Below are 26,115 nucleotides of genomic sequence, written 5' to 3' on the forward strand. Positions count from 1 at the left end.
CTGCATGTTTCTATGTTTCTAGAAACAGCACTGACCAGAACTCATCAAACTACAAAAACTGGGAGACTCAATCAATAGTACAGCACATGCTGCATCAGTCAGTTAAAAGCCAGTTACGGGTGCTATGACTTGCCCAGACTGAATTCCCAGTTAAGTAAACTGAAGAGTAGCGTATAACCATATTAAGGGGCCAATCAACAGACCTGGAATGGTATTAGTAGTATGATCAAATCATGGCCTTTCAAGTGAACAGCAAATATAGGTAAAAACAAATACACACCTTGTATAAAAAGCAATCAGAGCCTGCCATAATGTTCCTAACACAAAAATGTTGTTGTACATCCATTCTCATACACACTCTTATTCCAGTCAACCCATCATAATAAGTTAAAAAAAGGAGGGGGAGAAAGAGAAAAGAAACAGCTTGAAAAGTTCAGGAAAAATCAAGGTCCAAACAGGCACCAAATGATTACGTATCTGAAAATCTTCTGGTTCTGGCAATCCATAGAAATCCGCAAGAAGCCACTTTCTGCTAAGTTCAAGAAAAACCTTAACAAATAGTGGGAAGTACACTGAAATCCTCATGGTGTCAAATTCCACAACTGGATAGAACAAAGTTCACAGTTGCTCCGCAGCACAGTGGTCTATCAGTCTGATGCTTCCGGAACTGGTTGCCGCTGAAGGAAATTTTTATTGGCATCTGTGGTATCAAAAAATCTGAGGCTTGCCTTAAAAAAAAAATTGGGCTGGATAGAGCAAGGCTCTCCACCTGCCATCTTGGAGTCACTGGCATGATTTCTCATTCTCCCACTTTTGAGGTTTTGCAGCCTTACTCATGTATAAAGCTGTGTCCTGCAATTGGAGACAAGAGTAATAACAGAGTAAAGTTCAAATTTATCTAGATATCTTAAGTAGTATCGACTTCACTGGTTAAGTGTCTGAATGTGTAACATAGTAACATAGTAGATGACAGCAGAAAAAGACCTGCACGGTCCATCCAGTCTGCCCAACAAGAAAACTCATGTGTGCTACTTTTGTGTATACCCTACTTTGATTTGTACCTGTGCTCTTCAGGGCACAGACCGTATAAGTCTGCCCAGCACTATCCCCGCCTCCCAACCTCCAGCCCTGCCTCCCACTACCGGCTCTGCGTAGTGTAAGCTAACTGGATATTTTCTCAAGTTAACTTTAACCAAATAAAATGCAGTTGAATTTGCCCTCAGACTGTTTATTTTCTTTGATTTTTATTGTAGGTTTGAGTTTGATTACAGTAATTTTTTACAGTTTACAGGATGTGCATTTGGATCCTCTGCTATTTGGCAGTATGAATCGCTCAGATCCCGGGTCCAGAGTTACTTTGATGAACTGCAAGCAGACTGGATGGAAAAATTGCGGCCTCAAAAAGAGAGAGACTTCAGAAAGCAGGTGCTTATACCATCTATTAATGGCTTGATAAATGGGCTGTGAGATATGATGCTTCAAGGTATTAATCCACTGGTTCACTTATTGTGCCTTGACAGTCCCAGAGGACTGTGGTTTTCAGGGATAATCAAGACATGCATAATTACCTGGCTATCTGAGAAAAATGTATGCTGATGTAGTTCACAAATTTTTGTCATTATCTTTGCAATTATTTTGCTAATTTTACCATAATTTGTGGAGAGGTGTGGTAGCCGTGTTAGTCCAATCTTAAAGGTTATCAATAGAAATCAAACAAAATAAAACATGGAAAAGAAAATATGATGATACCTTTTTTATTGGACATAACTTAATACATTTCTTGATTAGCTTTCGAAGGTTTCCCTTCTTCGTCAGATTGGAAATAAGCAAATGTGGTAGGGTTCTTGTGTGTCTCAGCTCTGCCTCTGGTCCCTCCCTTCCGGAAACAGGAAATGAGGGCGGGACCAGAGGCAGAGCTGAGAGACATGCGAAGGCAGTGTGAAGCGCCGCTCGCCTTCACTGTGGACGCCGCACCCCAAGGTAAGAATTTTTAAAATACAGCCAGCACTTAGGAAGGCGAGGGGCTGCCGGAGGACAGGTCATGTTTGGAGGGCAGAGAGAGAGGGAGGGAGGGAGGTGTGGGGGCGTGGAAGTCGAAGGGAAGAGGAGGGGCATCCTGCAAGTCGAAGGGGAGGGGAGGGGGGTCGTCCTGAAACTCGAAGGGCAGGGGAGGGAGGGGGTCCTGGAACTTGAAGGGGGGAGGGGGGCCTGGAACTTGGAGGGCACACAGAGAGAGAGGTAGGGAGGGGGGCCCTGGATATGGGTGGATGGAGGAGAGGCCAGGGGAGAATGCAGAGTTGATGCACATGTAGGGGGGGGGGGAGGGCAAGGGACAGAGGAGAATAGCTGCACCACGATGGATGGAGGGGGCAGGGGAGAGATGCTGCACATGGATGAATGCAGGGCACAGAGGACATTTGCTGCATTTGGATGAATGCAGGAGAGAGAGTATAATTGGTGCACATGGGACACACACTACACTCTCTCACTCACACAGACACACACATTCTGTCTCTCTCCCAATCACACACTCACACTCTCTCTCTCTCTGACACACTCTCTTTCTCTCTCACGCATACTCACTCTGTGACACATACTCATTCACTCTCTCACACATACTCTCTCTCACACATACTCTCTCCTAACAGTTCCCTTAAAAACATAATTGCCATTAGAGGACAACCTTGCTAGCGCCCGTTTCATTTCTTTCAGAAACTGGCTTTTTTTTACTAGTAAGAACATAAGCGTTGACCATACTGAGACAGTCCAAAGGTCCATCAAGCCCAGTATCCTGTTTCCAACAGTGGCCAATCCAGGTCACAAGTACCTGCCAAGATCCCAGAATAGCAAAACAGATTTTATGCTGTTTATCCTAGGATAAGCAGTGCATTTTCCCAAGTCCATCTTAATAATGGCTTATGGACTATTAGGAAATTATCCAAACCTTTTTTTAAACCCTGCTAAGCTAACTGCTTTTACCACATTCTTGAATTCCAGAATTTAATTACACGTTGAGAGAAGAAATATTTTCTCCAATTTGTTTTAAATTTACTACTTAGTAGCTTCATTGTGTTGTGCCCCCTAGTCCTAGTAATTTTGGAAAGAGTAAACAAGCAATTCACCTCTACCCATTCCACTCCACTCAGTATTTTATAGACTTCTATCATATCTCCCCTCAGCTATCTCTTCTCCATGCTGAAGAGCCCTAGCCACTTTACCCTTTCCTTATAGGGAATCCATCCCATCCCCTTTATCATTTTTGTTGCCCTTCTCTGCACCTTTTCTAATTCTTCTATATCTTTTTTTGAGATGCAGTGACCAGAATGGCACACAGTATTTGAGGTGTGGTTGCACCATGGAGTGATACAAAGACATTATAATATCCTTAGTTTTGTTTTCCATTCCTTTCCTAATAATTCCTAACATTCTATTTGCTTTCTTAGCTGCCGCTACACATTGAGCAGAAGGTTTCGATGTATCATTAACGATGATACCTAGATCCTTTTCCTGGGTGGTGACTCCTAATGTGGAACCTTTGCATCACATAACTATGGTTTGGGTTCCTCTTTCCCACAAGCATCATCTTTTCACTTGCTTACATTTAAAAGTAATCTGCGATTTGTATGTCCGGCCTCCCAGTCTCGTAAGGCTCTCTTGCAGTTTTTCACAATTTAACAACTTTGAATAACTTTGTGTCATCAGTAAATTTAATTACATTGCTAATTATTCCCATCTCTAGATCATTTATAATATGTTATAAAGCAGCGGTCCCAGTACAGAGCCCTGGGGAACCCCACTATCTACCCTTCTCCATTGAGAATACTGATCATTTAACCCTACTCCCTGTTTTCTATCTTTTAACCAGTTTTTAATCCACAAATAGGACTTTGCCTTCTATCTGCGACTTTCTGATTTCCTCAGGAGTTTTTCAAGAGGTACTTTGTCAAATGCCTTTTGAAAATCCAAATACACAATATTGACTGGCTCACCTTTATCCACATGCTTATTCACCCCTTCAAAGAAATGTAATAGATTGGTAAGGCAAGGTTTCCCCTGACTAAATCCATGTTGTCTCTGTCTCATTAATCTATGCTTATGTGTGTGCTCTGTAATTTTGTTCTTTATAATAGTCTTTACCATTTTGCCGGTACTGACGTCAGGCTCACCAGTCTATATTTTCCTGGATCACTTGTGGAACCCTTTTTAAAAAAGTATTACATTGGCCACCCTCCAATCTTCGGTACCAACTCCAGATCCTTCCCTGCTACCAACATATTAAGTGCTTTATGGATACCTGATTTGGACAGCTTCACTTCTGAGAAAGCTCTTAAACGATTCCCCAATTGTAGCCTCAGGGCCTTCCCATTTATGCTTTGAACATAATGTTTTAACTGACGGTAAGCAAACTGGTCTTCTTAGTTTCCAAGTCATTAAGGTCATTCAAATTAGATCAATTAGATCAAACCTCTTACCTCCCATCTGACAAAAGTTCAATTTTCTCTCCCATTAGGAATTCCAAGTTTCTACAAATGATAAGGCACTATAGGGTCACCCCCCAATATGTGAGCTAAAAACTTCCACACTTCCCTTAATGGTCGTAGAAGTACACTTTAACCCCATGGTTTCAGTACTACCCTATAGGGCGCTTGAAGTAATGAAGTAAGATGGTAGGTTGAAAAAAAGGCTACTTCATAAGAATATGATGTATAATCCTGACCGTGATATAGTCAATCTTACAAATGTTGAATTAAGCAGGCCTGATTGTACAGCCTAAGGTTGGGAAGCCCCAGTCTACTCAGTTACTCACTGGCCATTTATATCTGATCTTGTGCTTCTTACTTGTCCAACAAAATTTAGAAATCAATCAGGAGAGGCTGAGTAGATTCTTATTCAACAACCGCAGGTGAAGGATCTAGAGAACATAGAAATAGAACCATGCAAAATAAAATTGATCCTACCTATCAAGGAAAGAGGCAAATGCTTCAAGGTCTTCATTTGGCGTCTTGTGTCTCCCAGCAGTTCAGTAACATTTACTGAACATAAATCTCTAGGCTGTATCCCAAGCTCAATTCCTAGATACCGAAAGGCATCAGTCACCCAGTGCAGGGGAAATGGGTCTTTTAACTGAGCCCTTCAAGGACAGAGCCTCCAGTTTCTGAAGGTTCAGCTTAAAGCTTGCAAAATCACCACATTCAGAGAAACACTCTAAAAGAGCAGTTATAGAGCATTTCGGTCCAGCAGATGCACTAAAAGATCCTCTGCGAAGGCGGCTAGCTTAAAAATCTGTGTTACCTATACCCTTTAACCATCTGGATTGTCATAAATGTCCCGGATCAATGGGTTTAAGGTATTGGAGAGAGTGGGCAGTCCTGCCTAGTTCCCTGAAGGATGGGGAAGCTACCCGAGCGAATCCCATTGAGTTATTCTACCCCTGGGATCAGTATATAAAAGCTGGATAGTACGTATAAAAACGATCTCCAAAGCCATACTCCTGCAGCACAGAGAACAAAAAAATCCCACGGAACCTTATTGAATGCTTTTTCAGTGTCAAAGCTGATTAAAATAGAGGGCTGATTTGTCCGTTCTCTGTACTCCAAGGAGGCAAGGATATTATGGATGTTCTTAGTTATTGAGTGGCCCTTAACAAACCCCACCGGGGCGTCGTGCACTAGGGAAGGCAGCAGTTGTGCCATTTTGCTCACCAGAACCTTCACCAGTAACTTAGTCTCCAGATTCAAAAGGGATATCGGTTGATAAGAATCTGGTAGCAGCAGATATTTCCCTGGATTCAGCAAGACTGTGATGTGGGTCATAATCAGCTCACCTGGCATGTTGGTTAAGTCTTCTTTGCAGTAGCTGCAGTCGCTCAAGCTGCAGTACAACACCCTGCTGTCCGACATATCTAATGTGATCTCCTTTAAACAGAGCGCTGTGTACTACTCGGACGCAAATAAAGCTGGTAGACTACTTGCCACTTACTTGAAGGGCAGAAGAACAAGTCAGAGGATTGCAATGGTTAATTCCCCTGCAGGGTCCCCACTAACCTCCTCTTCTCAAATTCTGGAGGCTTTTGAATCCTTCTACAAGGCCCTTTACGCTTCAGATTCTGTAGCTCAGGATACGGATGTTCATTGCTTTCTAGCAACGCTACAGTTACCATGGGTGTTGGACAGTCACACCAGGCATCTTTGCAAGCCTATATCTCTTGCTGAGGTACTTGCTGCAATCACTAAGCTACCCTTGGGCAAGGCACCAGGCCCTGATGGAATAACTGCAAAATTTTATAAGGCCTTCTCTTCCACCACATCACTTCATTTATTGACTTATTTTCAAGCGCTGCTGCAGTCTACTACTCCTGGTCACTTTTTGGATGCTAACATAGTCGTGCTGCCTAAGCCCGGCAGAGACGCCACCCTGGTGCAGAATTATAGGCCTATCTCATTGTTAAATACTGACTATAAAATTTATGCCAAAATTTTGTGCTGTAAAATTGAGAGTCTTATCCCGTCTCTTATACACAGGGACCAGGCTGGTTTTGTTAAGTCCCGGAGTGGTGCTGATCACACCAGATTGCTTTGTCATGTAATACATTTTGCTCGGTCACAGGACTATCCCATACTGTCTGTTTCCCTAGATGCGGAAAAGGCCTTTGACCGAGTAGAATGGAAATATCTGTTTATAGTGCTTAAGCAATTTGGTTTCCCTGATACTTATGTGTGTATGGTGCAGCTACTGTACGCTCACCCTTCGGCTCGTATAGTGGCTAATGGTGACATCTCTAATTCTTTTGTTCTACATAGAGGCACTAGGCAGGGTTGTCCCATCTCCCCCTTGCTATTTAATTTGGCCCTTGAGCCTCTCCTAGTGGCCATCCGGCAATCAGTTGATGTTGCTGGTATCTGTCTCGGCTCGGAGGAATTCAAGCTCTCAGCCTATGCAGATGACATCCTGTTATATCTCACCAACCCTCAGTCATCCCTGAAAGCTCTCTTTGCTCTCATATCTAGCTTCTCAGAGGTTTCAGGTTATAAAGTTAATTGGGAGAAAACAGAAATGATGCCTCTAAACGACAACTGTACACCTTTTACTGCACCTGAATTGCCCTGTAAATGGATCTCCTCATCTATGAAGTACCTGGGTGTCTTTTTTTGATAGAGACCTCACCAACACCATTAAACTTAACTTTGACAAGGTAATCTCCCAGGTCGAGGCTGCACTGGTGACTTGGTCCCCTTTGCACCTCACTTGGTGGGGGCGGTTGGATACCATTAAAATGATGGTTGTCCCTAAGGTCACATATGCGTTGAGTATGATCCCTCTTTTATTTCCTTGTGCCTTTTATAGGCGTCTGGAAAGGATGCTGTCCAACTTCTTGTGGAATCTTAGATTGGCCAGAATTTCACTGAGCAAACTTAAGCTTCCGAAAAGGCATGGAGGTGTGACATTTCCTGATATCTTGCTTTATCATAAAGCCTTTATTATGCGGCAGGGCATGGAATGGCTCGCTTCTGTAAGGGTTTTTTCCCCGCCCAGGTGGTTGGTCCTTGAACAAAGCCCTTCTTGGCCCGTTGCAGCACTCCCATCTCCTGGGCATGCGTCTTCCCAGGGGCCTCGTGTCTAATCCGCTCATTCGTGCAACCTTTAAATTACTGGTGTCCCTTGATAAATTAATGGATGTCCCTTGGTCTGCTACGCCTCTCACCCCTATTTGGAATAACCCTAACTTTAAAATTGGCAGTAAGCAGGTTTCATGGTCTCAGTGGCAACATATTGGCATTTGGACTTTAGAGGATTTGATACATGCAACTAGGCAGACTTGGAAAACCTTTGCAGAAATGAAACTAGACTTTGGCCTTTCTGACACCCAGTTTTACCAGTGGCTTCAGCTTGGCTCCATGGTATAAAAGCAGTACAAGGGTGGATTACAAGCCCAGTTCCTCTCTCAAACCCCAGGGCTCCTGGATTTTGGTCTGAAGCTTCAGCGCACTGGTCATGCTGCTTCCCACATTTACAAATATCTTCTTCGTAAGTCCAGCACTAAATGTACTGGATTGCGACGGTGCTGGGAGGAAGACTTGCAGCAACTTATTTCTGGCAAGCTGTGGGAATTGCTTTGGAAGTCCCTTTTCAGGTGCTCTAACTCTTCTACCACCACGCAGTCTATGTATTTCTTTATGCATAGATCCCTTTGGATGCCGTATAAGTTGCATGTTATTGATTCCTCTAGTCCAGATGTCTGTTGGTCTTGCCACTCCCAAACGGGTACTCTCAGGCGTCTTATATTTGATTGTGTGTGTCTTCACAAGTTCTGATCAGAAGTCTGGTCGCAGCTGGTAGCCATTTTTCCCCTCCCTGGCTCCATTTCTTATCCATTCGTGATTCTTCGGGAGCAGTTCTTTGGGGGTCGGCTGACTCCTAGTGAAGGGGCTCTTGTTAGTGCCATGGTCTCTTTGGCATTGAGGGTGATCTTCTCCCACTGGAAGTCCTTACACCAGACTACTTATCAGGAATGGTGGAACTTATTGCTCCAAATGTACAAATTCGAATTACATCTGGCGAAGAAATCTTCTCGCTTCGCTTCCTACAGGGAAAAATGGCTGCCACTGGTATCTTATTTTGCTTCGGTATAGAGATAAGCACTGAGTTTGATGTATTTTGTGGCCTATGCATGCTCTGTGTCTGGATTTGTAACCTCCAGACCTCCCCCTTCCCTCCTTTTTTTCCTCTCTTCTTCTCCACCTCCCCTTTCTTCCCCCTTTTTCTTAATGTGATTCTAGTTGTGAATAGTTGCTTCTTGAATGTGAGTTCCAGTTTTGCCAAGATTTGTAAATGTTGCTTGTTGTACTGTGGTGAGCTCCTGCTTCTGTTGTATTGTATTGAAATCCAATAAAAGATATTAAACATGTTGGTTAATGGCCCTATCACCTCATCACCCAGCAGCCTGTACAATTATGTGTGAAATCCATAAGATCCTGGTGCCTTAAGCAGAGAGCATTGCCGCAGGGTCCAAACCACTTCTCCCTGAGTAATAGGGGTCTTCAGTGACTCTGTCTCTTCCGATGATAGGCTGGGCAGGGTTATCCCCTCCAGATACTGTTCTCTCTGCAAACCATTATCCACTGGTGCTGCATAGAGATGCTCCAAATATGTTCTAAAACAGGCACCAATCTTCTGATCTGTATAAAGAAGCCAACCTCCAGCGTCCTGTCCCGTTATAATTACGGCTCGGGCGTTGCAGCCAGATCTTTATCCCCATTACTGCGGGAATAAAGTAACGGCGATCACCACTCCCACGGCACTACAGCATAATGTCTTACTTTTACCGTGGTAGTACCACATAATTTTAAAAAGTTCCCCATTACCTTGTCGCTCTCTACCTTATCTATCCTCCGGGGACCTTCCTTCTTTGACACCAAGCAGCGTAAGAGCTTACACCCTTGTTACCATGTATATGTAGACACAATTTGTAATAAGCTAGAGATTTTGTCACTTTCTGATGTAATAGTTCATTCAGTATTGTTTGTGATTTCTATGAGATGTTTTTTATCTTCCTGGAAAACTCCTCACACTGCTGACGTGCTAAATGGACCTGCCTCGCCAGTTGTAAGATCTCCCGATCTCTAGCTTTCCTTTTATGACTAACGTAACTGATAATCTCACCCCATGGTACAGCTGCATTAATTTGTTTATAGTCTTTCCATGTGTGCAGCAAAAACTCTTGTCATGCATCAGCCACAAGGGAAATCGCCATTGAGGTGGGCCTCCCTGAATCCTGACTAAACTGCCACTCCATCCAGACTAAAGCATGGTCTCTGAGACCTCACAAGGTCTGATCTCACCCTTTCTCACCAACGTTAAGAGAGTGTCCAAAATTAAAAGATAATCTATGCAAGATTGGGATGAGTGCGCTTGAGATAGATGGGTATAATTACACTCTGAGGGATGCAAAACCCACCATACAAGTCTATTAGATTCAACACCTAACACATATGTGGCAAGCCCCTACACTCATTAACATGTTCCTTTCATGGATTGTGGGATCTGTCCATCTGGGGATCCCAAACCGCATTGAAATCACCTCCCAGCACCAATGGCAGATTATCTAAGGGAAGGAGCTGATCCAATAGGGTTTTATAAAATGTTTTACTGAACTGATTTTGTTGGAGCATATGCTGCCTCCGCCCAAGAGGCGTTGACAATTCGCTGTAACCCCCTTACAGAACAGAATAGCCACCTTCCCTTTTTTTTATTAGAGGTAGAGGCCGTAAAAAAGTCAGCCACCCACCATCTCTTTAAGTTTGAATGTTCCACTTCAGTCAGATGTGTTTCTTGGAGCAGTGCAGTGTCCACTTTGTAAAATTTTTGACCTCTTAATGGGGGAGGAGAATACCCTTCTACATTCCAGGTAACTATTTTGACCATTACATAATACCTACAGAAAGATTAATGTTAGCATGAGAAGTAAAGAAAAAAAACCTCAGTGGGCTGTCCCAGCCACTAGCCCCAAAGCTAATGAATCCATGTGAAAAAAAAATCACATGACCCCCATGAGTGTCCTACTAAAGCATGTGTTTGGGAACAGCACATCTCCCCACTCTCCCTCCCTTCCCCCCCATCAACCCTCCCTCCCCCCCCCCCCAAAAAAAAATCATATCCTAGGTAAATGCTTCTGAAAAGAGACCGATCACTTCCCAATTCTTCCACCCTAGCTATCCCTTGCAGGCACAATAGTATAAACTCCATGTCACATGCATACTCTCTCTTTTCCAAAAGCACGTATGCACCATTCATGCACATGTGTATTTCTGTCCCTTAGCCCCCACAGGGAGAGAAAGCACTACAGCCCCAACAGCTGGAAAAATAAGAAAGAGAACTTAGTCTCTGTTAGGCGCAGCCAGTAAATTACCTTTATTAGCATCTCACAGAGCCAAAAATACAAACAATAGTTCTCTTCCCTGGAGCAGGTTGTCAGTCAGCAATGCACATCCTGAAAGACAAGGGACTGCTCAGCTAACACCTCCCGGACATCACATATATACTGTTGCAAATTACATTTCTCATAAATCATGTGATTTCCCCTAAACTGAAATCAGAAAGTAGCCTATACCATATATGGGTATATCAGTCTCTCCTGACATTGTGGGCACATGCACCCTTAGTGGCCATTGGCTAATCGGTTATCTGTTCTTCGTGCACAGCCAGAACAATACCCTAGTGTCCTCTCTCTGTCTATCTCCCCAAATGAAACATTCTGGACATGTTAGTCTCACACTGTGTCCTCAGCCTGTCTCCTAGCAACTTACAAGGTTACATCCACCCTATATGAAAAACATACTCCGCTAAAAACAAATGTTATGAAGTGTCAGTTCTCAGCTCCTGAGGAAGCAATGATTGTTACACAAGATGCTGAATTAGTAGGCTAACATGTGAGAACCAAACTGACAGTACAGGCCTTAGGCCTAGCCCTTAGTAACAGGCCAAGCATAGGAAGGCATATACACACACTACCAGTTATCCAGAGTCCCAGCCTCTTCACACAGCTGTAACAAGTCCCATCAAATACCAGTAGTCCTCTGAGCAAAGGCAAAAGTTACAATCCTTCCAGTAAGGGAAAGGGAATGGGACTTGATATACTATCTTTCTGTGGTTACAATCAAAGCGGTTTACATACTATGTATAGGTACTTATTTTGTACCTGGGTCAATGGAGGGTTAAGTGACTTGCCCAGAGTCACAAGGAGCTGCAGTGGGAATCTAACCCAGTTCTCCAGGATCAGAGTTCTGCACTAACCACTAGGCTACTCCTCCAGTACATAAGTCTGCACCATATGGAAGCTTACAGGTGCCCACGGAAATGCACTGGAACCACAACGACAACTGGGTACCGTCTGCAAGATGAAAGATGGAAAGACACAACCCTGGTGGTATCCATGGATCCCCCATACACTATTGTCACATATAGGTTTGGCATCTGACCACTATGTCTAAATATCAGCCCCATCCACTGCACCTACTCAGTGCCTCTCTGCAGAGCTGTAGGTCAGTTCCTCGAACAATACAGGAGTGCTGGGATCCCATGTATTCATTCTTGCCAGCAGTCATATAACAGGTGCAAAAACAAATAATGGTCCAACATTAAAAAAAACTTTAAATCCTGATGACATTGGTCAGTCTGAAGGAGCGGGCTCCAAAGGAGTGCGGTAGCAAAAATGAAGTCCTCGATCACACAGAGCACAAGGGCCTCCACCCCTGTCTCATTCCTAGAAGGTGGCCACTCCCCTCCTTCAAACATGTGCCTTCTTATGAGGAGCCAATTGATAGAATGGCCCAATGTCCCTCAGCAATGCCACCTCAGCGGTGAGATATCCAAAAAGGAATTAGCTCCCCATACCAGTTGAATAGCTCCAGCCTAGCAATTGTCTCAAAAATAACAACAGCTGACTCAGTCACCGCAGCCATATTATCGTCCAGTATTCTAAAACTGCCCTTTCAGTTTCATTCCTTAGGGCTTTAAGTGTTCAAAGATTATCAAGGAGGCCCCAGGTCTCCTCCTGCAGCCTCTTTATGGTTGGGAGGCGGGGATAGGGCTGGCCAGACTTATACGGTCTGTGCCCTGAGGAGGACAGTACAAATAAAAAAGTAGCACATATGAATTTATCTTCTTGGGCAGACTGGATGGACTGTGCAGGTCTTTTTCTGCCGTCATCTACTATGTTACTATGATCCAGTGCAGGAGCTCTTGCACCTCTGAAATGTATTAAAAAACACTTGGCCTGATTAGTGACCTGCAGCTACACGGGATAAAGGAGCATGAAGCGTATGTATTTCCCATGGAGACTGACTTGGAAGCACAATAGTCAATCCCCTTCAAAGGTAAGAGATTTTTCTGTGTGCAGTGCATGCAATATTGTTTTATTTATTTATTTATTTATGTTTGATACTCCAGGGACCTGCATGCGCTGTCATAGACCTGAGTATGACATCTGATGCTGGCAAGTAATATTTTTAATAATATTTTTTGAGGGTGGGAGGGGGTTAGTGACCACTAGGGGAGTAAGGGGAGGTCATCCCCATTTCCCTCCAGTGGTCATCTGGTCATTCCGGGCAACATTTTGTGCCTTATTCGTAATAAAAACAGGTCCGGGTGAAAACGTCCAAGTTGTAATCATGGACGTCTCTGCTTTTTTCGATTATGGGTCAAAGACGTCCAAGTCTTAGGAATACCCAAGTCCTGCCTTCACCATGCCTCCGATATGCCGCCTTGAAATTTGGACATCCTTGCGACAGACTTCAGTTTGAGACGTCCAAAATCAGGTTTCGATTATACCGATTTGGACGTCCATCTCTTTTGAAAATGAGCCTGATAGTCTCTTATTCTTCCCAGTTTCCATAGTATTCTGAAGCATTTTGATGTTACTGCTGATATTTGATTGTCCAGTGTTAGGTGTTTCTTGAGAATGATTCGTAGTATTTTAAGTTGTGTTTCGATGTGGTATGTTTGTTGGTTGATTGTGAATTTTTGGTAGGATAGGAGGTTGTGTGGGCTGGATAGTACTAGGAATTTGTTATTATCTCTGTTCAATTTGAGTTTCAAAGTTGTTGCCCACTCTTCTATGAGGTCCAATCCTTTTTTTATTTTGTCCTGTATGTCTGTGATATTGTTTTGGAAAGGTACATGGTGATGCCATCTGCATTTATAAATGGGTTGACACCCATTAATTCCAATTTTTTTCTGAGTAGCACCATCATTACATTGAACAGTATTGATGATATTGGCGTTCCTTGTGGTACCCGGCACTCAGAGATCTATGATGCTGATGTTTGGTTGGACATCTTTACAATGTAGGATCTGGTCTGTAGGAAGCCATTGAACCATGTTGCCACTGCACCGTTATGTTGTCGAGTGGTGTCATTAGTGTGGTGTGGTCAAAAGCACTTGACATGTTTTCTTTCTGTTTTCTTTCCATTGTAGTGTGAAAGTGAGCTTGCTGTGGTCTGACCATGGTACCTCTTCCCATGTGTGGTTTGTAAATATGTAGTTACTCGTTGAGAATCTGTGGGCTAGTATGTCTAATTGGTGTCCTTTTGTGTGCGATGAGACTCCTTGTGCTGTTCCATTAGTTTATGAAGTTCACTAGTAAAAGAGGCCTGTTTCCAACAGAAAGGAAATGGGCGCTATCAAGGTTTCAGGGCCCCCTCCCCCCCCATCTCAGGACCCCTCCCCCTCCCTCTTGTCTCAGGACCCCCCTCGTCACAATCATGGCCTTCTCTCCAAGCACCCTTCCTTCTCGAATGTAAAATGGGAAAGATCAAATACAAAATGGCGCCTCTCACTTTTACCGGTGCAAGCGCGATGTCTTAAAGCCCTGCCCCTCCTCCTGCAAGGCCCCATAGCTGTAGCTTCTCTTAACTTTGTTCCGTTTCTATGTAACCATTTCACCAATCATTTACTGGGGCCTGCCTTCGTTTACCCTATCCCGCCAATTACCATACCCAAAAGCAACATCCGGTTTTGTTTCAGCCACTCAAAGCTCGAGGAAGTCTGACTTAATATAGGATAACCAATCCAATTTTTCCACTAAAGTCCCACCAATCGTAAGTCGAGCCTTTCTTACCTGCGCCCTTTTTGGCCTATGAACATTTGCGGAGCGACGTAACCATTGGAAATCCCAGTCTCAAGCCGCCAATCAGGGTTTCCGAAAGCGCCTTCGGCGTAATAATGGCCCAATCGGATTTCGAGAAGTACTGCTCCAGTTCAACAGCAATTTCGTTTATTACTCGCAATTCTGTGCGAGTGGGGAGTAGAGGTAGGCAAGTAAGTAAGAACTTTTGTTGATTTCTTTTCTAAAATGGTTTGGCTGGTGGTTGGTGTTGACAGGCGATGCGCCGCCAGCTGCTTGAGGGTATGTAGCTTTGGTGCTCTGGCTGACAGCAGCTTACTTCTTTACTGGAGTTTTTTTTTTAATTTATATTTATTGGTATTTAACAAAAAAAACCAAAAAGGCACACAACTGCTTACAAAACAGTAGATAAAAAAAAAATCAAAGCAGTGGGATCAAATGCATAATATAGGTATATTCAATACCATTCAAACCTCTTTTATTCTATAATATATCAGTCTATCATGCCATAACAGTTACAAAGCATAGTTAAAAAATTTTAAAAATCGCTATGAAATCCAAACTTATCATCAGCAGGGAACACGTGATAAATAACACGCGAACATCAACAATAAGGCGAACCTTAAGAATATCAGTGTAGAAATTAGAATGTCTAGAGACCTTTAAAAAGTTTTTTTTCTAAGATGTGAGGTTCACCTTATTGTTGATTCTAAGCTATGTGTTGGAAAGATTTTCTACATTTAGCAGACTGTCCCCTGCCTCTAGTCATAACGCGAACAGATAATTTATTTTAAATGAGTTCATGTGCTTAGTGTAAAAATCAGGATATTCTTGTTTTTTTCAGTAGATTTATGTGATGTTCGCGTGCTATTTATCACATGTTCACTGCTGATGTTAAGTTTGGATTTCATAGTGATTTTTAAAGTTTTTTAACTATGCTTTGTAACTGTTATGGCATGATAGACTGATATATTATAGAATAAAAGAGGTTTGAATGGTATTGAATATGCCCATATTATGAATTTTCTATATTAGTGTTTTTGGGATTTTGTATTAAGTAGGCTTATCTGGTAGTCTGTCTAGTATATTTTGTGCACACTTAGGTATGCATCTTACCTGATGACATTTTTGTTTTTGTATCTGTGTAGAACTAGATTTTTGGAATAATGGTTCTCATCCCACTATTAGTGTATATGATATATTTATATACACTTTTGATAGGTATGTATAAAGAAATTTCTTCCCCTCTCCATTGAATTGTTTTGATTCTAACTGTATTATCTTAACATTTCTTTATTGAGAGATATAAATGTGATGTGAGTAATTGTAGGTGATCTGATGAAACTTTACATGTGATATTTTATGATTTTAATGAAGATTATAAATATTTGTCTTACAGATGATATCATGTATGTCTGTACATGTTTTTTAGAATTTTTAAATGATTGCTTTATATATGTTGAATCAATTTTTTAAATAATTGCTTTTTATTTGTTGAATTGTGCTTATGATATTGTTATTATGTATGGCTATATATGTTTTTATACTTGTGTTTTGTTTTTAGAGTTTGTACCCCTGACGCAGCCTGAGAGCGAAACGTGGCCACGTCGGGTATTGTTCCAATAAATGCATTTGATTCCACTGCTTTGTTGTTTTTTTATTTATTGGTATTTAAAAAATTTTACAAGCCTTAAATCTTGAACATGAAAATCAGGAAGGAAAATACTATAGTAGAAATTAGGTTTCCCCATCTTAAACTGAAAATTAAGTTAAATTCCTTGTTTTAGACCACAATATGAGGGGGGGTAGAGTCATCTAAACTCAGAGGAAGAGTATAAAAAGAAAATTTTTTCAATCATAAAGCATAGCACATAGCTCACCTATATTTATATTTTTATGAGCCTAATCTAAATACAAAACTGTTAATTCTAACAAACTATTAGAAACATATTTATACGCTCTTACTAAATTATCTTTTTCAAGTCAGTAAAGGCACGTAGCTGGTCTGGCAAGAAGAAAACATATTTCACACCCAAATACTTTACATTACATTTGCAGGGATAATTTAAGTGGAAAAAAACTCCTAACGCTAATATTTCTGGTCTTAAAGCCAGAAAGGCTTTCCTCCTAGCCTGTGTTGATTTTGTGACATCAGGATACGTCTTAAAGAATAAAGTCTGAATATTACGGAGGGCCAGCCTCCTAACTGCTTCTAAATCCTGCTCAAAGACAAAAGAATCTAATAAAGTCGACCTTTCAGATTCTGTTGATAATGATGCTTCCAATATGTCGAAAATGTCTAAGAGTTCTTCTCCTGAACAGGTACTTCCGTCATCTTTCCTGATAATTTTTTATTTGGCAGATAATATATTTGATTAATTGGAGGTATCGTTTCGGGGTGAATTTAAGTATTTTTTTTGTTTATTTATAAATTTGCAACATTTACATTACAATGATAATACATCGAAATGTAGATATTTGAAATATAACTACAAATATTTATACAAGAAAACAATCCTAGTTATTTGTCCACAACAAGCGGGTCCAAGATTAGGAAATTTAACCTTAAACACATACAACGTATTTCTATCAAAAATAAACTGGAAGGACGTCAAGATCTTGCAGCCTAGACAGTACAATTAAGTAGGGGAGGTCATCACAAGAGTATCACGCATACCCTTCTTAGCTGTAATAAAATCTCTTAATTTTGTAGGACAGAGAAAAAGGTAATTAACTTCATTTAAGGAAATCATACATCTACATGGATATCTAAGAGTAAAAGTTCCGCCCAGGGAAAGGATTCTCAGTTTAAATACCAATATCTCCCTTCTTCTGGACTGGGTTTCTTTAGCAAAATCTGGAAAAATACGAATTTTCCTGCCCATAAAATTAATATTCATTTTCCTGAAATAAGAACGCAAAATAAAACTTTTATCAGAGTCCATGGCAAATGTCACAAGCAATGTAGCGCGATCTGGAATTTCAGACCGCTGTAGAAAATCAGTCAAATTATCTTGAGGAGTTTCTGTTTGAGTTATAGTAGATGCAGGTCTTTTAATATATAGCGTTTTAATCACCATAAGATGACTTTCAACAGGAATATCCAGAACTTCCAAAAAATATTTTTTCAATAGCTCAACTGGTGTAATAAATGGTGAAATTGGAAAGTTAAGTACTCTAAGATTATTTCTTCTGTTCTGATTTTCTATATATTCCAACTTCCTTGCCTGGGTTTTGTTCTCTTTTATCACAGCTACCACTGTTGTTTGAATAGACTGCAATTTAGAATCAAAAGTTTGTAATTTCTCTTGATAAGAATCCAGTCTAGTGGTAAGCTGTTCAGATTTTTCCTTCAATTGTCTTATTTCAGTCTGAGTAGTATTAAACATACGTTGGAGGGATACATTTACCCCTTGTATGGCCTCCCAAATCACATCCATAGTGATTATTGCTGGTTTTTCCACACCACCTCCTAACCCAGAAAGCAACGTTTCTTGGGTTAAGGCTGGGGGCAAGTATCCCCTTACCGCTGTACTCGTACCTGGGGTAGAAGAAAGAACCGGACCTCCTACCGCCGAAGATAGGTCGCCCACCTCGGTCGCCTGCTGAAACAGCGCTTTCTCCTGTCCACTTCTACTTCCAGGTTGTGGCGGGGTCAATCCTACTGGAGGGCTTAGAGTAGCACCCTCTGTACTGTGCTCCTTAGTTGCCAATTCGGAGGTTCTAGAAGCAGTATCTTTCGGTCCCGGTGGACGGATTCCGAAGTTTTCAAGCGTGGGTTGTACCAAGGCGGGACCAGAAACAGCGCTCGAGGAGGTAGGAGCTGCTGTTTTGCCTTTCCTCTTCCCCATTTCTCCTGGGGAGTGCTCCGTGGGACAAACACAGAACAAGAAATCTCCGGAGCTCTCGTTCACACATCCAGTGCGGCGGCCATCTTGGACCTGTGGATTTAAGTATTTCAAGTAAATAACTTTTAAAGACTTCCATAGACGTATAGCCTGGTGCAGAAGGAAAGTTCAGAAATCTTAAATTTAATCTTTGATTATAATTTTCCATTTGTTCAATTTTGCGGTTCAAAATCATGTTATCTTTTATCAAAGTCCCAGTGCACTCTTGAACAGATTTTAGTTCACCTTTTATATCTTTAATTTGGTCATTAACTTCCTTTTTCATAGAGGAAAAAGCCATAGATAAAGTATTAACAGTACTTACTAATGTTGATATCTCATTCGTAGATTTAACCACTGTTTTGTCCAAATGCTGGAGAACTTCCCAAATAGAGTCCAGCGTTACCACCTCATCTGATTTTCTAAAAAACGTATGACGTTCAGTCAGGGCCGATAGATTCTGCTGACCTCCTGTAAGCTGAGCTTCTCCAGTACTTTGAAATGGAGTACTTCCTTGGATACCTTCTAAGGTAGGAAGTGTCCCCTGGGGTGTGAGCCCAGCAGGGAGAGGTGGTGGATTAAGCGCCTGGAGTGATAAGGTGACATCCAGCCCCAAGGCTTTGGTTTCTCCTCCACTCGAAGCAACAGCAGGGCCCCTTTCGGTGTCCTCAGAACTGGTGAGTTTCTCTGTAAATCTCTCAATCGTTTGCTGAGAGGGAGAAGAGGTCCTGGTCGTAGAGGTAGTGACCCTTACCGACCCCTTCCTTTTCGTATGAGGCATAGTTGAATGAAGAAAAAAAAGAAGTTCTCCCAACAAACTTTAGAGAGATCTGGAGAGCAGATCTTAGCGTGCCGCCATCTTGCTCCGCCCCCCCCTCTTTACTGGAGTTTAAAGGTATGTCGTGGTGTAGGCAATTGAATGGCAAGCAGCTGCAACTCCAGCACTTCTTTCAGTAAGCGAGAGAAAAGTAAAGCTTGGGTTGTTTACCCCAAAAGGGGGTGCCCTGTTAAAAATGCTTGAGAGTTTCTGGGGACCGGGGGAGTGTGTGATGGAGGATAGGAGGGAGGGAGAGTGGGAGGGAGTTACCGTTGCTCTGTTGCTAAGTCTTAAATTTTTTAATCGCTGCCATTGGGAGGGGATGGAGATGGTGGTGCGAGCTCGTAGTGCCTGTGCTTGAGACGTGTCGTGGTTTCCTAGGCAACACGGTGACGTCACCGGAAGGCTTCAGACATTACGAACCGGGCTTCAACTTCCTGGCAGTCTGCTTCAGAACGTTGGAGGTGCAAATTATTATAGTAGATTATTGTTCTGGTGTTTGTGCTTTGGTCTTCACCGAGGAAGATTTGGGTGGGATACCGGTGTCTGAAATGGTATTTCAAGCGGACGAGTCGGAGAAACTTACTGACTTCATGGTAAACCTGGAGGACTTAATGGGGCAGTTCAGCAAACTGAAGAGTAGCAAATCTCCTGGACCAGATGGTATTCATGATAGAACTGAAAAATGAGCTTGCAGAGCTACTGTTAGTGATATGCAATTTATCCTTAAAATCGAGCGTGGTAACAGAAGATTGGAGGATGGCCAATGTAACGCTGATTTTTAAAAAAGGTTCCAGGGAAGATCCGGGAAATTATAGACCGGTGAGTCTGACGTCGGTGCCGGGGAAAATGGTAGAGGCTATTATGAAAAACAAAATTACAGAGCACATCCAAGGACATGGATTACTGAGACCAAGTCAGCACGGCTTTTGTGTGGGAAAATCTTGCCTGACCAATTTACTTCAATTCTTTGAAGGAGTAAACAAACATGTGGACAAAGGGGAGCCGGTTGATATTGTGTATCTGGATTTTCAAAAGGCATTTGACTAGGTACCTCATGAAAGGCTACAGAGGAAATTGGAGGGTCATGGGATAGGAGGAAATGTCCTATTGTGGATTAAAAACTGGTTGAAGGATAGGAAACAGAGAGTGGGGTTAAATGAGCAGTATTCACAATGGAGAAGGGTAGTTAGTGTGGTTCCTCAGGGGTCTGTGCTAGGACGGCTGATTTTTAATATATTTATAAATGATTTAGAGATGGGAGTAACTAGCGAGGTAATTAAATTTGCTAATGAAACAAAGTTATTCAAAGTCGTTAACTCGCGACAGGATTGTGAAAAATTACAGAAGGACCTTACGAGACTGGGAGACTGGGCGGCTAAATGGCAGATGACGTTTAATGTGAGCAAGTGCAAGGTGATGCATGTGGGAAAAAAGAAACCGAATTATAGCTATGTCATGCAAGGTTCCACGTTAGGAGTTACGGACCAAGAAAGGGATCTGGGTGTCGTCGTCGATAATACACTGAAACCTTCTGCTCAGTATGCTGTTGCGGCTATGAAAGTGAATAGAATGTTGGGTATTATTAGGAAAGGTATGGAAAACAGGTGTGAGGATGTTATAATGCCGTTGTATCGCTCCATGGTGCGACCGCACCTTGAGTATTGTGTTCAATTCTGGTCACCGCATCTCAAGAAAGATATAGTAGAATTGGAAAAGGTGCAGCGAAGGGCGACTAAAATGATAGCGGGGATGGGACGACTTCCCTATGAAGAAAGACTAAGGAGGCTAGGGTTTTTCAGCTTGGAGAAGAGACAGCTGAGGAGAGACATGATAGAGGTATATAAAATAATGAGTGGAGTGGAACAGGTGGATGTGAAGCGTCTGTTCACGCTTTCCAAAAGTACTAGGACTAGGGGGCATGCGATGAAACTACAGTGTAATAAATTTAAAACAAATTGGAGAAAATTTTTCTTCACCCAACGCATAACTAAACTTTGGAATTCGTTGCCAGAGAATGTGGTGAAGGCAGTTAGCTTGGCAGAGTTTAAAAAGGGGTTAGACGGTTTCCTAAAGGACAAGTCCATAAACCACTACTAAATGGATTTGGGAAAATCCACAATTCCAGGAATAACATGTATAGAATGTTTGTACGTTTGGGAAGCTTGCCAGGTGTCCTTGGCCTGGATTGGCCGCTGTCGTGGACAGGATGCTGGGCTTGATGGACCCTTGGTCTTTTCCCAGTGTGGCATTACTTATGTACTTATATCGTTTTTCTAGGTGCAGGTTTATATTTCCTATTAGTAGGACATTTGGGTGATTGGTGCAGATCTTTGATACAAAGTCCATGAAATCATCTTGGCCATTTGTCCAGCTTCCTGGAGGGCAGTAGAATAATATGATGCATAGTAACATGTTCTGCTGTGAAGGAGGATTTGTATATTATTGCAACGCCGCCTCCCCTTCTTTTGGTTCTGTTAATATGTATTATTTTGTATCCTGGTGGGCATAGGTCTAGTAATGCAGGGTCGTCTTCAAGGTGCAGCCATGCTTCACTTATGAGCAGTAGTCTGAGTTGTTCCGTTTCTATCCAGTCTTTTAGTAGTGTTGTCTTATTTACTGTCTATCTCGCATTTATGTAACATATTTGTATTGGGACATATGTGTCGTGTTTAATGTTGGTGTTTTTAACAGTTTGTAGTTGTCTGTGTGGGCTGCCTGTTTTGCTGCTGTTGTTTTCTTGGTTGGTGTTCATGTTTAGTTTCATATTGCTGGTTGTTTGGCCACTGTGCTGTTGTTTAGGTGGCAATTTGGCTCTTCCAGTTGTTGGAGTGGGCATCTTCTTCCTATGATGCATATTGGTATTTTGTTCTATTCGGTTGGAGTTGTTGCTGGTGTCCCCATTGTCTACATTGTTATTGTATAGTAGAAGATCCATGCTCTTAGGTTGGTCATTTTGGGGGGATACTTCTGACTTTGGGGGGGGGGGGGGGGTTGCATTTGAATGTGTGTGTGTTTGGGTTCTGAGGTGCTTGTGTTTGTGTGTTGCATGGGTGTTATGACCCGGTATAAGTGAGCCCCTGTGCCCCGACTGAGCACGGCAGAGATGGAGTGACACCACACTCGGTCAGGCAGCCAGACAACCCCTAGCTTCACCTGGGAAGCGACCACCGTTCACCAGGAGTTGAGCTCCCAGCTGCAGGTAGCCACCAGGACTTCTGGAACCGGCGGGGTTGTACAGCCACTGACCAGGATAGCAGGAAACAGACACAGTCCAGAACCAGAACTCCAACAGGCAAAGAATAGTCAATTCAGTCCAGGGTCAAGGCAGGCAGCAAACAAGCGTAATCCGTGAAGACTAGCCAAGGTCCGGTACACAGGAAAACAGGAACAGAAGAAAGTCGGTGAACAGCACTCCGACAGCAACTCCTCAGAACAAATGAGGCCGAAGCAACGAAGGACTGAAGGCAGGACTTTAAGTAGTGGAGGAATTAGGCTCAAGTATGTTCAGCTGATTCAAGATGGCTGCCGCCATCAGCAGAGGTGCCTTCGTCCACATATGGGCTTCCTTCCTGACCTCGTTACTCCAAGATGGCTGCCCCCTCCTGAGGTAGCCAAGATGGCTGCTGTCCTTGATCCAACCCGGATGACGGCTGCCAGACTTAGGAAACTGAAACAGACCCTCCTAAGACTGAACCTTGTCCCTCTTGAACGAAGCTGAGGAATGACTTAACCGGGAGGAGTGTCGAACAGGTGAGGGACGTAACAATGGGGCTGGTTTTTTTTTCCCCCTTGGCTGGGGATTTGCCTGCATCAGTGAGAATGATCAGATAGAAGAGAGGTAGTGAAAAATGTCCTTCAGTAACAGTCACTTCTATAAAGAAAAATGAGCAGTGGAATTTCTTGCTCAGAGTGTAGGATTCTGTGGCTAGTCATGGCAGCCAAGAGGAGCAGCGTAGAGGGCACATACTTATCACGTCACCCCCAGGTGAGAGGTCTTGGTTCTGGGCTGCTATTCTTCGATGATGGGTCGTACAGCTCCAAATAGGGTGCCTGCAACTTCGTGTAGGGTGCCTGTCGTATGGGTGGCGGGCCATCCAGAACTGGGCTGTTGCAGGGCACGGACTCTGACCCCAAATAGGAGCTCACCTTTTTCGGTTCATCTGCATGCAGTGTTTCCGCAGCATTGGGGCATGCCGCTGTGCTGACTGCTCTGCTGGTCATCGCTAAGCGTGGTAAGGGTGAGATTACGCTGTCCTTCTTGCATTGCTGATCCATGTCTGCCTGCTTTGGTCTGCCGACACCGGACTACTCTGTCAAGCTGCATGGTCTAGTTGGTCCACGGGATTAGGGTGGCTTTTCCCTTAATTTTGCTCCTAGGTTCCTCCAGACAGGTTGTAGCATTGCTCTCTGTCTGATTTGACTATTTCCTTTGTTTGCTGTTTGAAAGAAGGTTACAAACGCTTTGTTTTCTTTTTCAAGTTGTCAGTTTGGGATTACTGGAGGCAATTGAGAGTGGAGGGGGGTATTTTGAGACAGGAGAGTGATTGACTAAGCATTTCTTGGAATGCAGCTATGAGAAAAGCTTCCAGAATGCTTGTTTTAAATCTCCTTTATTTAAGTCAGAAACATTGAAGTAAGAAAAGTTGAGTTTCTGTGTTAGATATGCAGTCATTCGGTTGAATTGCTTATTTTATTTATATTTTGTACTTTTATATCTTGAAACAAGGTAAAATCGTTTTAAAGTCCATTATCTGATACCTAGTAGGCACTTATGTTCATTAGAGACATCGATCTAACTCTATATTTCACATCTGTGAGCATCTGTGAGATTATTGGTAGTTTAATTGAGGGGGAGCTTCAGCAAATATCAGAAATTTAGAGATAATATAGGTTAAAGATATGAACTTCAGCTCATGGAATTGCAGTTATGGTTTCATCTTTATGCAGTTTCTCCATCCTGGTGGTGTTTGATCATCCAATTGATGCAGATTCACTAGAGGCATTTTCTTTTGTTGTTGTAGATCCAGTTCAGTCACAGGAAAAGAGAGAGGTTGCTTACTTATAGAGTGCAGGGAGACAGAAAGTTTCTTTTATCCTGTCAAAACAATGAGATTAAACTAAGTGAAGGAAAGTCTTTTCTATAGCATGGATTCATGTGATCTCCTTGGAATGCCATCTTAATTGTCCTGCCAATATTCTTCCCCCAAACCTCATGTCCATCCTGGTGAAAGTGCACTGCATAGTTCGAACTGCAAGCAAGCCTTACGTAAGAACATAAGAGTAGCCATACTGGTTCAGACCAATGGTCCATCTAGCCCAGTATCCTATTTTCCAAAGTAGAGAGATATGATGCTTCAAGGTATTAATCCACTGGTTCTCTTATTGTGCCTTGACAGTCCCAGAGGACTGTGGTTTTCAGGGATAATCAAGACATGCATAATTACCTGGCTATCTGAGAAAAATGTATGTTGATGTAGTTCACAAATTTTTGTCATTATCTTTGCAATTATTTTGCTAATTTTACCATAATTTGTGGAGAGGTGTGGTAGCCGTGTTAGTCCACTCTTAAGGTTATCAATAGAAATCAAACAAAATAAAACATGGAAAAGAAAATAAGATGATACCTTTTTTATTGGACATGACGACATAATACATTTCTTGATTAGCTTTCGAAGGTTGCCCTTCTTCGTCAGATCGGAAATAAGCAAATGTGGTAGCAGATAGTATATATAAGTGAAACATCCAAGCATTACTTTGACAGTCTGACAGGGTGGGAGGGTGGGGGTGGGTAGGAGGTATGCATGGGGACATCAAAGCATTTCATTGATATTCTAACAGGATGGTTGTGGGTAGGTGAGAGGAGGGTGATAACAGTTGCTTCCTGTGTCTGCCTCAATAGCAGACTATGGACGTTTTCTCCAGGAATTTGTCCAAACCTTTTTTAAACCCAGATACGCTAACTGCCATTACCACATCCTCTGGCAAAGAGATCCAGAGCTTAACTATTCATTGAGTGAAAAAGTATTTCCTCCTATTTGTTTTAAAAGTATTTCCATGTAACTTCCTCGCATGTCCCCTAGTCTTTGTATTTTTGGAACAAGCAAAAAATCGATTTAGTTCTACTTGTTCTACACCACTCAGGATTTTGTAGACCTCAATTATATCTCCCCTCATCCTTCTCTTTTCCAAGCTAAAGAGCCCTAACCTCTTTAGCCTTTCCTTATTCTAGAGGAGTTGCAGCCCCTTTATCATTTTACTTGCTCTTCTTTCAACCTTTTCTAATTCTGCTATATCTTTTTTGAGATACAATGACCAGAACTGAACACAATACTCAAGGTGTGGACGCACCATGGAGCGATACAAAGGCATCATAGTATTTTTGGTCTTATTCATCATCCCTTTCCTAATAATTCCTAGCATCCTATTTGCTTTTTTTGGCCGCCGCCACACACTGAGCAGAAGATTTCAGAGTATTATCTACAATGACACCCAGATCTTTTTCTTGAGCGCTGACCCCCAAGGTGGACCCTATCATCAGGTAACTAAGACTTGGATTATTGTTTCCAATGTGCGTTGTGTATTATTCCCTGCCTCCCTTGTCCCTTGGGGAGGGGGAACACCTTAGCCTCGTGGGCTGGAAAGAAAAATAAGAGAGAAAAGCAGACTTAGGTGTTTTGGCGCAACCAGAAATAAATCTTTATTGGTATATCACTAAGTCAGATACAAAATAATTGTTCTCTCTCTGGAGCAGGTTGTCACACAGACAAGCAAGACGCAAAAACTGGCTA

The 26,115-nt window shown here is 42.4% G+C and overlaps 1 protein-coding gene across 3 annotated transcripts in view; it reads left to right on the forward strand.

The window, feature by feature from the left end:
• Positions 1-26,115, forward strand: part of PARL (presenilin associated rhomboid like) — a 598,848-nt gene that overhangs the window by 95,688 nt on the left and 477,045 nt on the right. For all 3 annotated transcript variants that reach the window (XM_030217136.1, XM_030217137.1, XM_030217138.1), the window contains exon 3: positions 1,285-1,425. In XM_030217136.1, coding sequence (XP_030072996.1) covers positions 1,285-1,425 — 141 coding nt within the window. The remainder of the gene's footprint in view (positions 1-1,284; positions 1,426-26,115) is intronic.

Source organism: Microcaecilia unicolor, chromosome 10 (genome assembly GCF_901765095.1).
Source record: "Microcaecilia unicolor chromosome 10, aMicUni1.1, whole genome shotgun sequence".
NCBI classification, from domain to species: Eukaryota; Metazoa; Chordata; class Amphibia; order Gymnophiona; family Siphonopidae; genus Microcaecilia; species Microcaecilia unicolor.